Below are 12,787 nucleotides of genomic sequence, written 5' to 3' on the forward strand. Positions count from 1 at the left end.
GCGCCTCTCATCCCTGACAAGACGCGCAATTCTAATCTCGGGGGCCATGTCTCTTTACCTCAGCCTGCTCTAGACATGAGCTGTGAGGCGAGCATTCTGCCAGATACTGGGTGACACCGTAGGGCCACCGCTATTCCTTCCGGGGGACAATGCAGAGGACCGGTAAGCTGCATCTGCCCTCAGATTAAAGCTGAACCCCTTCCCGGCACATTCCCTGCAGCTGCAGACAGACTCTGCCATTATCCCTTTCAGGAGCGCTTTGTCTCAATCTAAGGAGGCTATACGGGCTGCTAAAAAGCACACTGCGTTTTTTACCGTGTGTACCACTTGCAAGTCTGCCTTACCTAGTGCACAGACTAATACGTTATGCACGGACTGCGACCTGGCCTGCGCCCCGACCTGTGCTCAATCGCCGCCGCTGCTGACGAGCCTCCTGCGTTTAGTACCCCTGAGTTGGCTGTGTCCCTGTCATGGTCGGTGGAATCTCTGACCCAGGCTATATTCTCCCTCCGGGAGGACTCTTTAAAGGGAATCTGCACCCTTTTTTTGGCCTTTCAGCTGCCGGCATAGACATCGGGGTCTTATCTACAGCATTCTGTAATGCTGTAGATAAGCCTCCGATGTAACCTGAAAGAGAAGAAAACACGTTATATTTTACTCACCGAGGTGGGCGGTCCGGTCCGATGGGTGTCGCCGTCCCGTCCGGCGCCTCCCATCTTCATGCAATGACGTCCTCTTCTCCTGTTCTGTAATTGCTGCGGCGCCAAGCGCACTGCTCTGCCCTGCGTCGGACCGGACCGCCCACCTCGGTGAGTATAATATAACGTATTTTTCTTCTCTTTCAGGTTACATCGGAGGCTTATCTACAGCATTACAGAATGCTGTAGATAAGTCCCCGATGTCTGTGCCAGCAGCTAATAGGGCGAAAAAAGGGTGACAGATTCCCTTTAAGCCAGAAGGCGTCCTTACCCCCAAGGAAGGCTCTGGCGTCGGCCATGAACCGTCCACCAGCAGGGGCCGTACTCATTCAAGGGATGGTCAGATCTCTAGAAAGCGGACCCATGACGTGTCCCCTAGTCCCGTTCGCGCCTCAGCATCTGCGACTCTTGTCTCTTGCTCTCTCTTTCCTGGAGTTCTCAGCGAGCTCGAATCTGACATATCAGCCCCTCAAAATCCCCCAACTGATCAAGAATCGCTTGATTCTCTTATAGAATCAGTCAACAGGATTCTGAAGTTGGATGAGGGTAATGTTCCCGCTCCAGCACATCCTATCTCATTTAAGAAGAACAAGCGTGTGCGCAGGTTATTTACCAGCCATCCGGACATTAAGGAAATTGTCCAGAAACATGGGGATCGTCTGCATAAGCGGTTCACGGGGCAAAAGTCTACTCAGGCTAAATACCCTTTTGATCCAGACCTTATGAAGGATTGGTTACAGTCCCCTCCGGTGGACCCTCTTGTATCGCGTCTTGCTTCAAAAACACTCCTATCCGTTTCTGAGGGTTCCTCAATCAGAAACCCCTCCGATCATCAGATTGACTACCTGGCCCGTTCAGTTTTTGAAGCTTCAGGAGCAGCACTTTTTCCATCTTTCGCGGCAGTTTGGGTCACTAAGGCAATGGCCGCTTGGGCTGAAGTCTTGATTACTTCCTTCCAGGGCACCAATCTCCCTCCGGAGGCAACCACGGTCGCCAGGCAGATAATTCATGCAGCGGACTTTGTAGTGGACGCCTCTTTTGATGCCGCCAATTGCGCTGCTCAAACTGCCGCTAATGCGATCTCCATTAGGAGAGCCCTATGGCTCCGCGACTGGCGGGCGGATGCCACATCTAAAAGATCGTTGACTTCTCTCCCCTTTCAAACGGGTCGTCTTTTTGGAGAGAAACTGGATCAGCTCATTTCTGATGCTACCGGTGGAAAAAGTAAATTCCTTCCTCAACAAAAGGCTGTTCGGCCGTTTCGCAACCAACAGCCGACGCACTTTCGATCTTTTCGCAACAATTCCGGCTGGTCCTCCTCTACCTTCTCTTCCGGATCAGGTCCGTCCCCGCGCGGGGACAGAGGCTCCCAGGTCTCATACTGACCTATCCGCTCTTGGAAACCCAGGCCTAGGGCTTCGGGATCTAGGGGAGCCAGATCTCCTAGATCTACCCAATGACTTTTTGCGGTATCCGGTGGTCACCGACAGAGTAGGCGGTTGCCTACTTTCCTTCAGCCACACCTGCCTCGCGGTCGTCCTCGACAAGTGGGTCAGGGAGCTGGTGTCCTCCGGATACAAGAGTTTTCCTCTCCCTCTCCTCTCCCCCCAAGGGAAAGACAAGAGCCTTCCTTCAGAGGCTGTTCAGGCTCTTTTAAGGGATGGAGTCATCATTCCGGTCCCTCATCACGAAAGGTTCAGAGGATTTTATTCAAACCTTTTTGTGGTTCCAAAGAAGGACGGGACGATGCGACCCATTCTGGATCTCAAACTGTTAAATCAGTTTGTCAGGGTACGGCGATTCCGAATTGAATCTCTCCGATCAGTTGTCGCTTCCATGGAAAAAGGAGAGTTCCTAGCATCCATCGACATCAAGGACGCTTACCTTCACATTCTGATCTGCCCGTCCCACCAGCAGTTCCTGCGTTTTGCAATTAACGAGGAACACTTCCAGTTCGTTGCCTTGCCCTTTGGACTCGCCACCGCCCCCCAGGGCCTTTACCAAGGTCATGGTGGCTGTCATGGCCATTCTCCACTCTCAGGGAGTAGTGGTGTTACCATATCTGGATGACCTGCTCATCAAGGGTCCGTCCCTTCCAGCCTGCGAGGAATCCGTGGAGATAACAGTAAATACACTTTCGCGCCTGGGGTGGAAGATAAACTTTGAAAAGTCTTCCCCGAATCCGGCTCAGAATTCCTTTTTAGGAATGATCTTGGACACTTCCCGCGGGTTGGTCATTCTCCCTCCAGAAAAGACACAAGCCTTACAACAGGCAGTGCGGACTCTTTCCTGACCAGCTTCCCACTCCATTCATTTCAGCATGAGAGTTCTCGGAAAGATGGTGGCTGCGATGGAAGCAGTTCCATTTGCACAGTTCCATCTCCTTCCCTTGCAACATGCGTTGCTGTTGACTCGGGACAAGATCCCGTTCTCCCTGGACCGTCGGATCCTTCTGTCCCTGCGGGTCAGGCAAGCCCTCACGTGGTGGACACTGAGGTCCTCCCTGAATCAAGGGAGGTCTTTTCTCCCGGTAAGATGGTTGGTAGTAACCACCGACGCAAGTCTTCTCGCCTGGGGTGCGGTCTTTCGTCACCACACGGCTCAGGGTCGTTGGTCGACCCGAGAGTCACGTCTCACCATCAACATACGAGAGATCAGATTTGCTCTACGGAGTTTCCACCATCTTGCAGGTCACCCCATCAGGATCCAATCCGACAACGCCACGGCTGTAGCGTATATCAACCGCCAGGGAGGTACCCGGAGCAGGATGGCCATGCACGAAGTGAGTCACTTCCGCCATTGGGCCGAGAAAACCATTCGCCCATCTCAGCAATTCACATCCCGGGCGTAGAAAATTGGGCCGCAGATTTCCTCAGTCGACAAGGCATTGCCTCGGGAGAGTGGTCTCTTTATCCGGAAGTCTTTCAGTAGATTTGTCATCATTGGGGGACTCCGGATGTGGACCTCATGGCCTCCTGACTAAACAACAAGCGCGGAGCGGACGCCCTAGTTGTGCCATGGCACCGGTTCCGGCTCCCGTACATCTTTCCCCCCTCTTTCCTTGCTTCCGAGGGTCATCAAGAAGAACAGAGTGGAGGGTGTACCAGTGATCCTAGTCGTGCCAGATTGGCCGCGCCGAGCATGGTATGCAGAACTAATACAACTCGTCGCAGACGTCCCCTGGTGACTTCCAGATCGCACGGATCTGCTTTCTCAGGGCCAGATTTACCTCCAGAACTCCGGGGCCCTGTCTTTGACGGCGTGGCCATTGAATCCTGGATTTTAGCACAGGCTGGATTCTCTCACGACGTGATTTCCACCATGATTAGTGCTAGGGAGCCTGTGTCCAGGCATATCTATCACCGCGCCTGGAAAATCTTCTTTTCATGGTGCAAGGATCATGGTCGATCCCCTCTGGTGTTCTCCATTCCGGCCGTAATGGAGTTCCTTCAATCTGGATTAAAATCAGGCCTCGCGCTTAGCTCGCTCAAGGGCCAAATTTTCAGCATTGTCAGTGCTTTTCCAACGCAAAATTACCACCAAACCTCAGGTCAAGACGTTCATTCAAGGAGTTTCCCATGTGCGGTCTCCTTATAGAAGGCCATTGGAATCATGGGGCCTTAACCTGGTTCTCGGGGCCTTACAGGAGGCTCCTTTCGAACCGCTGCAGGACTTGTCATTGACCGTCCCCTCTTGGAAAGTGGTCTTTCTAGTGGCAATTACGTCAATCAGACGAGTTTCGGAATTGGCATCCCTGTCCTGCTGTTCTCTGTTTCTGAATTTTCGTCAGGACAAGGTAGTTCTCAGGACGTGTCCGTCCTTCCTGCCCAAGGTCGTCTCCTCTTTCCATCTCAATGAGGAAATTGTTTTGCCTTCCTTTTGTCCGGCACCAGTCCGTCGCATTGAGAAGGCCCTCCACACCCTGGATGTGGTTAGGGCGCTGAGACGGTACATATCGCGGACGGCTCCCTTCCGCAAGTCAGATGCCCTGTTCATACTTCCAAAGGGGCATAGGAAGGGTCTAGCTGCTTCAAAAGCAATGCTAGCCAGGTGGATTCGCTCAGTGATTCAGGAATCCTACAGTTTCAGGAACGCGCCTGTCCCAGCGGGGATTAAGGCGCACTCTACTCGGTCAGTGTGCGCCTCTTGGGCCATTCGGCACCAGGCCTCGGCAGAGCAGGTCTGCAAGGCTGCGACTTGGTCCAGTCTGCATACTTTTACAAAACATTACCAAATTCATTCTCAGGCCTCTACGGATGCAGCTCTCGGCAGATGCATCCTGCAATCGGCAGTACCTCAGTGCTGACTCAGTGGTACATGGGGTATTAGCAGATGTATGCTCCCCACCCAGGGACTGCTTTAGGATGTCCCACTGTCTCTGTGTCCCCCAATGAAGCGTAGGAGAAATAGGGATTTTTGTGTATTCACCGTAAAATCCTTTTCTCCGAGCCATTCATTGGGGGACACAGCACCCCGCCCTGTTTAGCCTACTGGCTCATTTGTAGCATTCCTAGGTTTTGACATAGTTATGGTTATTGTTGACTGTTTAAGCTCCTACTGCTTTTTTCACTGAACTGGAGATATCTCATCCAGCAAGAGGGTGTATACTGCAGGGGAGGAGTTAACTTTTTTTCTGGTTTACTTGGTGTCCTCCGAAGTGGCAAGCAGCATAACACCCACTGTCTGTGTCCCCCAATGAATGGCTCGGAGAAAAGGATTTTACGATGAGTACACAAAAATCCCTTTTTAGCCATTACGTATGGTAATTGCAGGAGATGTTTGCAGGTTTGTAATACTGCGTATGTTTTAAGGTCGGCATGATGGTGAGATGTTGTAGGACATATGAAGAAGTTTGTGAAGGAGATGTGGGTAAAGTCATTAAGTTAGACCGTGATGGGCTCCATGACTTGAATGTTCAATGTGACTGGCAGCAAAAAGGTGGAACCTACTGGGTGCGATATATCCATGTGGAGCTACTAGGTAAGTGTTTCCTCTTTTGCTTGTATATGGCAGGCGGCTCTATGGAAGGCGGGATAGGAGTAACCAGTACTTATACTCTGCAGGTTTTCCTCCACAAAGCTCCCATTCCCACATCAAGATTGGTGATAAAGTGAGAGTGAAGGCTTCGGTTACAACACCTAAATATAAATGGGGTTCTGTTACTCACAGGAGTGTGGGTGTCGTTAAAGGTAGTGTATCTCATGGCTGTATTACTAAAAACAAGCCATTAGTTTTCGCTAAAGGTTATCTGTTGATGATGAGTGAGCGTGCTCAGATATAGTGTTATCCAAGCATGCTCGGCTGTCAGCCGAGTATCTTGGACGTGTTCGAGTAATATGTTTGAGTCATTGCATTTGCATGATTCGTTAGACAGCCGTAACACTTGCGGGGTTAGCCTGTCAGGCAATTCATGCAGCTGCAGGGACTTGAACATATTACTTAAGCATGCTCAAGATACTCTGATAACACTCGAGCATGCTCGCTCATCACTATTGCCTATGAATTTAGATTTTTTTTTGGCGACGAATTCGGCAAGGCTCTGTTCACATGTCAAGTTGTAAATCGTTTGTACTGGATTCATTAAAAACAGTATTGGGTTTTTTTTACCATGTGTATTGGATCAGAGTTGCGGCCTACCTTTCTGTTGTGCCCGACACCGTTCCTCGCCGGCACAGAGCAGTCACTAATTGCTCCTACTGGCAAGTTGCTGCTCTGTCATTAGATCAGCAGTTCCTCTTCCGGGCTGCTCTGCTGACAAGACGGTACTGCTGACGTTAAGACTATTGACAGGTGTCTCCCCCAGTTAGGCAGTGGGGATCTGACTCTCGATCAGAATGACTCCTGCAGTCCCTCCTTGTCAGCAAAGCAGAGCAAAAAAAAAGCCGCCGCCCTGTCAGTGTGATTTCTGAAAAAGTTGCTGAATCGCTGGCAGTAGTGGTCAGTGACCATACTTTGTCTGCGGAGAATGGTGCCTGGCACAACAGGAAAGTAGATCGCAACCTCCAGGACATAGGACTTTGATGCAATCATTTGGATGCGACCGAACAGGTGTTAGAAGTTACAGGGTTAGATAACACTGTTGTTTTTTTGTTGTTTGTTTGTTTGTTTTTTTAAGTTAATAGTTCTTGTCACTGTTTTTGCTTTGTTATAGTGACCACCGTGTTCAAACTCCCAAAGTCAATCTTATGTTAAAATGTTTTCTCCTCCGCCACATTGGGGGACACAAGACCATTCAATGTTTGGTCCACAAACTATTTTGCCAAAAATTCATGAATATTCCGATTATCTTGTATTTTACTGTTAAATGCTTGGAAATAATGAGCAGCATGTTTGTTACTTTGTTAGATGTGTGTACTCATGATGTTCACTTTTACTTCTCTCTGATAGCATTCAGTGCCAATGGGAAAGATGTGATTGTGGACTTCCCTCAGCAGTCTCACTGGACCGGACTGTTGTCTGAAATGGAATTGGTTCCAAGCATTCACCCTGGAGTCACGTAGGTGTCTTCTCTATTGGGCGTCTACTCTATTGGGCTTCTTTTACTGCAGAAGATCAGGTCTGTCCTGATGCACTGTGTATGATTTTACTGACTCTTTTTCCATGATAACCTTGGATAGTAGTGGCGATTCACGAAGGTGTTTATGCCTGAATTCTTGTACATAACACCTTAAATTGCAATTGTTTGGCTCAACTTAGAAGTTGCACAGAAATGTTGTGACATTTGACAATTACACACCAGTTTCAGCCAGCTATGCTAATATGGGAGTAGCATGGGTGGGATGAGGTATAGCTACACTCGTTCTTAAAATTCATGATGTTGCGTCATTTTTATGGCCTAACTCCCTGACTGGTGCAGATTTCTGGTGGCGGCCTTGCACGCTGGGTGACAGATGTGTCTAATGATTACACGGCATGTGCATTTTACTGTAGTAAGCCCTTTGAGTGCACTCCTTTTCCCCTTTATTTTGTATGCCTGTAACATCCTTCTTTGTAGCAGAGTTTGGAAAAATTATACCCTGTAAGTAATAGCTGTAAGATGGAGAAGGGTCGCTTTTCTGCCTCCTGTGAAAGTTTCTAGTATGCTAAAGAGCTTAAGGAGAAAGGCAACTCCTAATGGGTATGTGCTCCTTTTCTTTGCTGCAGCCTACAGTAAAGAAATATTTTTTAAAAGGGATCTGTCACCAGTGTTCTCAATACAAACCAGTCTTGCACCAGTTGAGGCTGCTGTACTGACTTTGGCATTCCGCTTTACATTGACTGTATAATCCTTTATATTATGATGTTCAGCTATGGATGAAATAGCTCATGGGATCAAGTGTATTCAGTCTCCAGCCATCTAACCTAACAGCTGCAGCTTGTACTGAGCTGTGTGAGTTCTCGGCAGGAACGAGGGACAATGAAGAAGTGTCGGTCTGGCTAGGTTGGCAGATATTCATTATTAATTTTCATAAAGGATTATACAGCCATTTAGACATGGTACATAAACAATCAGGTCTAAGCTTTATGTACTAATGTGTTCTGCATGTATTCTGAAATGTGGTGACAAGTTCACTGTAAGTAAAAATATTTTACCGTTTTGTTTATACAACTCCTATATTTCAGGACATAAAAACACTTCACTGTAGACTGATCTCTCAGTTATGTGTGGTGTGTCTCACCTGGCCCATTTTCACTGACTTTTGGCAAGAAAATGTAGAATATTGGGAGTGAAATGACTGTGCCACACACACACATATAGTACCCTGCATGTGGATGTGATACAATGCAGTGACAACATTGCAGCCTACTTAAGCCTTTACTAACTTCTAGTGGCAATATTTTTACTTTTCCCAGTTGTGACGGATGTCAGATGTTTCCCATTCACGGGCCTAGATTCAAGTGCCGAAATTGTGATGACTTTGATTTCTGTGAAACCTGCTTCAAGAACCGAAAACATAACACAAGGCACACGTTCGGGAGAATAAATGAGCCAGGTACATAAAATTAGCTGCTTGTTGCTTACGTGGTATGTAACTGGGTCCAGACCTTATGTTTCTTCTAATCCTTCATTAACAGGTCAGTCTCCCGTGTTCTGTGGACGCTCTGGCAAGCAGCTGAAGCGGCGGCACAGTGGCCAGAGGGGCATGTTACTGGATGACTGGTCAAGGATTGTGAAAAATCTGAATGTCTCCTCCTCTGCAAACCAGGCGTCACGTCTTATAGATGGCAGCGATCAGTGCTGGCAGTCTTCTGGCTCACAGGGCAAGGCACGTTATATGGATGTTGTATAAGCATATTTATATAATTAATTTCATTTTTTTTTCTGTATGTGCCATTGTTTTCTTTGAAGGCCGGTAACATTAAGATTTATGACCCAAAACGTTCATGTTTATTCTAATTTCTATTGGCCTGTTCTGCCCCTACAGCATTGGATCAGGTTGGAGGTCTTTCCAGATGTCTTGGTGCACAGGCTGATGATGATCGTGGACCCAGCGGACAGTAGCTATATGCCTTCACTGGTTGTGGTGTCAGGTAATCAATCTGTAATTGCCTTTTAAGGTTTAATATTACTTACTCTGTCGCCTTATTGGGGGACACAGAACCGTGGGTGTTATGCTGCTGTCCACTAGGAGGCGACACTATGCATAATCTGAAAAAGATTAACTTTGGCTCCTCCTCTGCAGTATACACCCCTGGACGGCGTCAGCCTTCTCCAGTTTTTGCTTAGTGTCGCAAGGAGGCACACCTAAGAGTTTTTACTCCGTTTTTTTCCTTGATTTTTTTTTCAACGGATTACAGATGAAGAAAAGCGGGTCCCCAGCGAGACTCCCGGCATGGCTCCCTCCTCGGTCCCCTATTAAGGGGTACCCGGTTGAGGTCGAGACGGCTATTCCCCATGTCGCTCCTTCCCCAGTCCCTCGGGTACTGGCTCGAAGTCGAGACCCCCCCCCCTCCTTCCCCAGTTCCCTTGGGCTCTGGGTTGAGGTCGAGGATAGGATGAAGCCCCCTGACGGTGACAGCAGCACCCTCCCTAATCCCCCTCTGGGGGCATTAGGTTGAGACACCGCAGGTAGGGCCTGTATCAGGCACCATTCGGCCACTTACAAGTCCAGGAACCCCAGCCCAGCTGCGGACTCCTGTTGGGACCGGGGGAGGTGCAGGCAGGCATGGCACTTGTCAGAGACAGGGCTCCCTGCGCCCCTGTCTCTGTGGCAGCACCAGCTGCATAGTGCCTCAAAGGGACCCCCCCACAGGGCCTAGTTCGCGCTCATAACCACACCGCTAGCCTGCCGTTCAATCCGGGGGGGTCTGGTTTGAATCCGACCCCCCCCCCCCCCCCCGGACAACCGCGCCGTCCTGGAGCCCTTCTGGGCATGAGGTATCAAATTTAAGCCGCGGCTTCGGCCTAGCCGAAGTCGCCGCCCTATTCCCGCCCCCCGGATGACGAAAATGACACTCTGCAGTGATAGAAGGGGCGGATCGAGGCAGGAAGGGCGCGCTTTTACATAGCTCAGCGTGCCCTTTTCAGCTCTCCGCCCCCTTCCCCCTCCACCTCAGAATCCCGGTGGCCATCATGCTGCAGCAGGAAACATAGCTGACAGCCATACAGCAGTCTCCGGGGGGCACAGGACTGTGATTTGTCGGCGCTGGACTTAGGGGCACACTGGTGGGGTAAGATCACAGCTGGGTTCTCTTTACTCAGCTGTGCATTCATATTACCTATAAGTTCTCCCTTTTGCATAGCCCCTGTAGCACCCCTGCTAGCCAGCCTCTGTGCATGATGCCGGGCTCAAGGAAGAAAACCAGGCAAGACTGCTTTTATGCATTCTGCACAGCCTGCAAGACCACTCCCCAGGGGCAGCACGGACCCACACTGCCGGGACTGTGTCCAAAACACTGGGTCAGAACCAACGCTTCTGCGTCTTCTTCCATACCGGAATGGGCTACTCAAGATGTTGCAGTCTATAACACAGTCCATACATAGCCTGACCTCTACACTACTGCAGGCTTTGCCAGAGTCGTGTCTCGGCTATGAACGTTACCCAGCAAAGGGACAGCCCATCTCGGGGACATGCCACTTCCGACAGTCTCAGACGTAAGCGGACCCACAGGTCGCATTCATCTGCGTCCTCACATAGCACTTGGTCGTCCCCCTCCAGGGAGAGACACAGTGGCTCCAGGTCACCTAGTCCGTCCCCTGACAGAGACAGACAATGCGGATCTCCGCAACGATTTCCGACCACAGACTCGGAAGGCATATGTGACTCTAACCCAGACAACGAAACAGAGAATTATCTCGTCTCTTGTCCCCCTAGCAATACTGCAATAGTTGAGGATATCGTCTCTTCCATCCTTCGGGTGCTGGACATTTCAGATCCAACCCCGGAAGCACCAGAACACAAGATTTCCTTTGAAAGTGTTCAGAAACCATCGAAGGTCTTCCCTAATCACCCGAAATTTCAAAAAATCCTTTCTAAGCATTTTTTGCAGCCTGAGAAAAAATTCACCAATCGCAAGTATTTGGAAGCAAAATACCCCTTTCCACAGAAAGACACCAAGGATTGGACAGATTCGCCTGAAGTGGACCCTCCAGTCTCTAGGCTGGCAGCACAAACGCTTCTCTCGCTGCCGGACAGTTCAACCCTTAAGGACACAGCAGACAGACAAGTCGAACGCATGGCTCGTTCAATCTTTGAAGCGGCTGGTGCCTCTTTGGCTCCCGCATTTGCTTCATTTTGGGCAGCCAAGGCCATCATGGCTTGGGCTGATCTATTGCAAAAGGGCCTTCAAGCTTCAAATCCTCAGCTGGCGGACCTGGCGGTGCAAATTGCATTGGTGGCAGATTACATGGTCCATGCAGCGTTGGACTCTGCAAGAGGAATAGCGGGAATAGCATCAAACGCCATCACAATCCGGCGTATTCTCTGGCTAAGAGAATGGAAAGCGGATGCGGCCTCAAAAAAGTCCCTAACAAATCTCCCGTACTTCAGCGGCCGTCTTTTCGGTGGAAAGCTGGATACAATGGTATCCAATGCTACCGGGGGCAAAAGTACTTCCCCAACTAAGACCAAAACGCACGTTTAAAAGGCGTAATCAATCTCGTTTCCGATCCTTTCGGAATTCTTCAGGCTGGTCCGTCTCACGCCCAGCACAAAACCGTAATCGTTCCCCCCGCAGGGACAACACTCGTGCGGCACAGAGGCCGGACAGGAACTGGCAATCAAAGACAAGCCAGGCAAAACCTAAAGGAGGAAAACCTCAGACTTTTCCCTCATCCTGACTCCTGCCCTCTGGAAGACACCCCACTTGTAGGCGGACGACTGCTACTCTTTCAGCAGGTCTGGCTGCCTATTACAGAAGACAAGAGGGTCAAGGAAATAGTGTCTTCAGGATACAAAATTGAGTTTACTACCAGCCCACCACACAGGTTTTTTCCCTCTGTCCCTCCAAAATCCCCGCTCAAAGCTCAGGCCTTCCGTCAAGCGGTTTCTTCCCTCCTGCGAGCAGGAGTCATAGTGCCAGTCCCAGCAGAAGAGCGCTTCCGAGGGTTCTACTCCAACCTGTTCGTGGTGCCCAAGAAGGGAGGCAGCGTCCGACCCATACTAGACCTCAAGCAACTCAACAAGTATGTTCGAGTTCGTCACTTCCGCATGGAATCCCTCCGGTCAATCGTTGCGTCTATGGAAAAAGGAGAATATCTTGCCTCCATAGACATACAGGACGCATACCTGCATATACCGATTGCTCCCGCCCATCAGAGGTTTCTCAGATTCGCAATCAACCAAGACCATTACCAGTTTGTGGCCCTCCCGTTCGGTCTCGCCACGGCTCCCAGAACATTTACAAAGGTCATTGCAGCTACCATGGACGTTCTGCACTCCAGAGGCTTAGTAGTCGTTCCATACCTGGATGACCTTCTCATCAAGGCCCCCACCCTCAAGGACTGCGAGGTCAACGTCTCGATCACGATCGACACTCTGACGCGCCTGAGATGGTTAGTCAATTTACAGAAGTCCTCGACTACCCCGAGTCAGTCTCTGACCTTCCTGGGGATGCTATTCGACACCTCCAAGGGTCTGGTGATCCTCCCCAGGGACAAGGCACTGGCT

The 12,787-nt window shown here is 50.0% G+C and overlaps 1 protein-coding gene across 9 annotated transcripts in view; it reads left to right on the forward strand.

The window, feature by feature from the left end:
* HERC2 (HECT and RLD domain containing E3 ubiquitin protein ligase 2) overlaps positions 1-12,787 on the forward strand; it is a 364,746-nt gene that overhangs the window by 201,378 nt on the left and 150,581 nt on the right. For all 9 annotated transcript variants that reach the window (XM_073541474.1, XM_073541475.1, XM_073541476.1 and 6 more), the window contains 6 exons: positions 5,510-5,678; positions 5,762-5,887; positions 7,086-7,194; positions 8,532-8,671; positions 8,754-8,944; positions 9,104-9,209. In XM_073541474.1, coding sequence (XP_073397575.1) covers positions 5,510-5,678; positions 5,762-5,887; positions 7,086-7,194; positions 8,532-8,671; positions 8,754-8,944; positions 9,104-9,209 — 841 coding nt within the window. The remainder of the gene's footprint in view (positions 1-5,509; positions 5,679-5,761; positions 5,888-7,085; positions 7,195-8,531; positions 8,672-8,753; positions 8,945-9,103; positions 9,210-12,787) is intronic.

This window comes from Dendrobates tinctorius, unplaced genomic scaffold (assembly GCF_039654945.1).
Source record: "Dendrobates tinctorius isolate UK_male_01 unplaced genomic scaffold, ASM3965494v1 ptg000121l, whole genome shotgun sequence".
In the NCBI taxonomy this organism is placed as follows: Eukaryota; Metazoa; Chordata; class Amphibia; order Anura; family Dendrobatidae; genus Dendrobates; species Dendrobates tinctorius.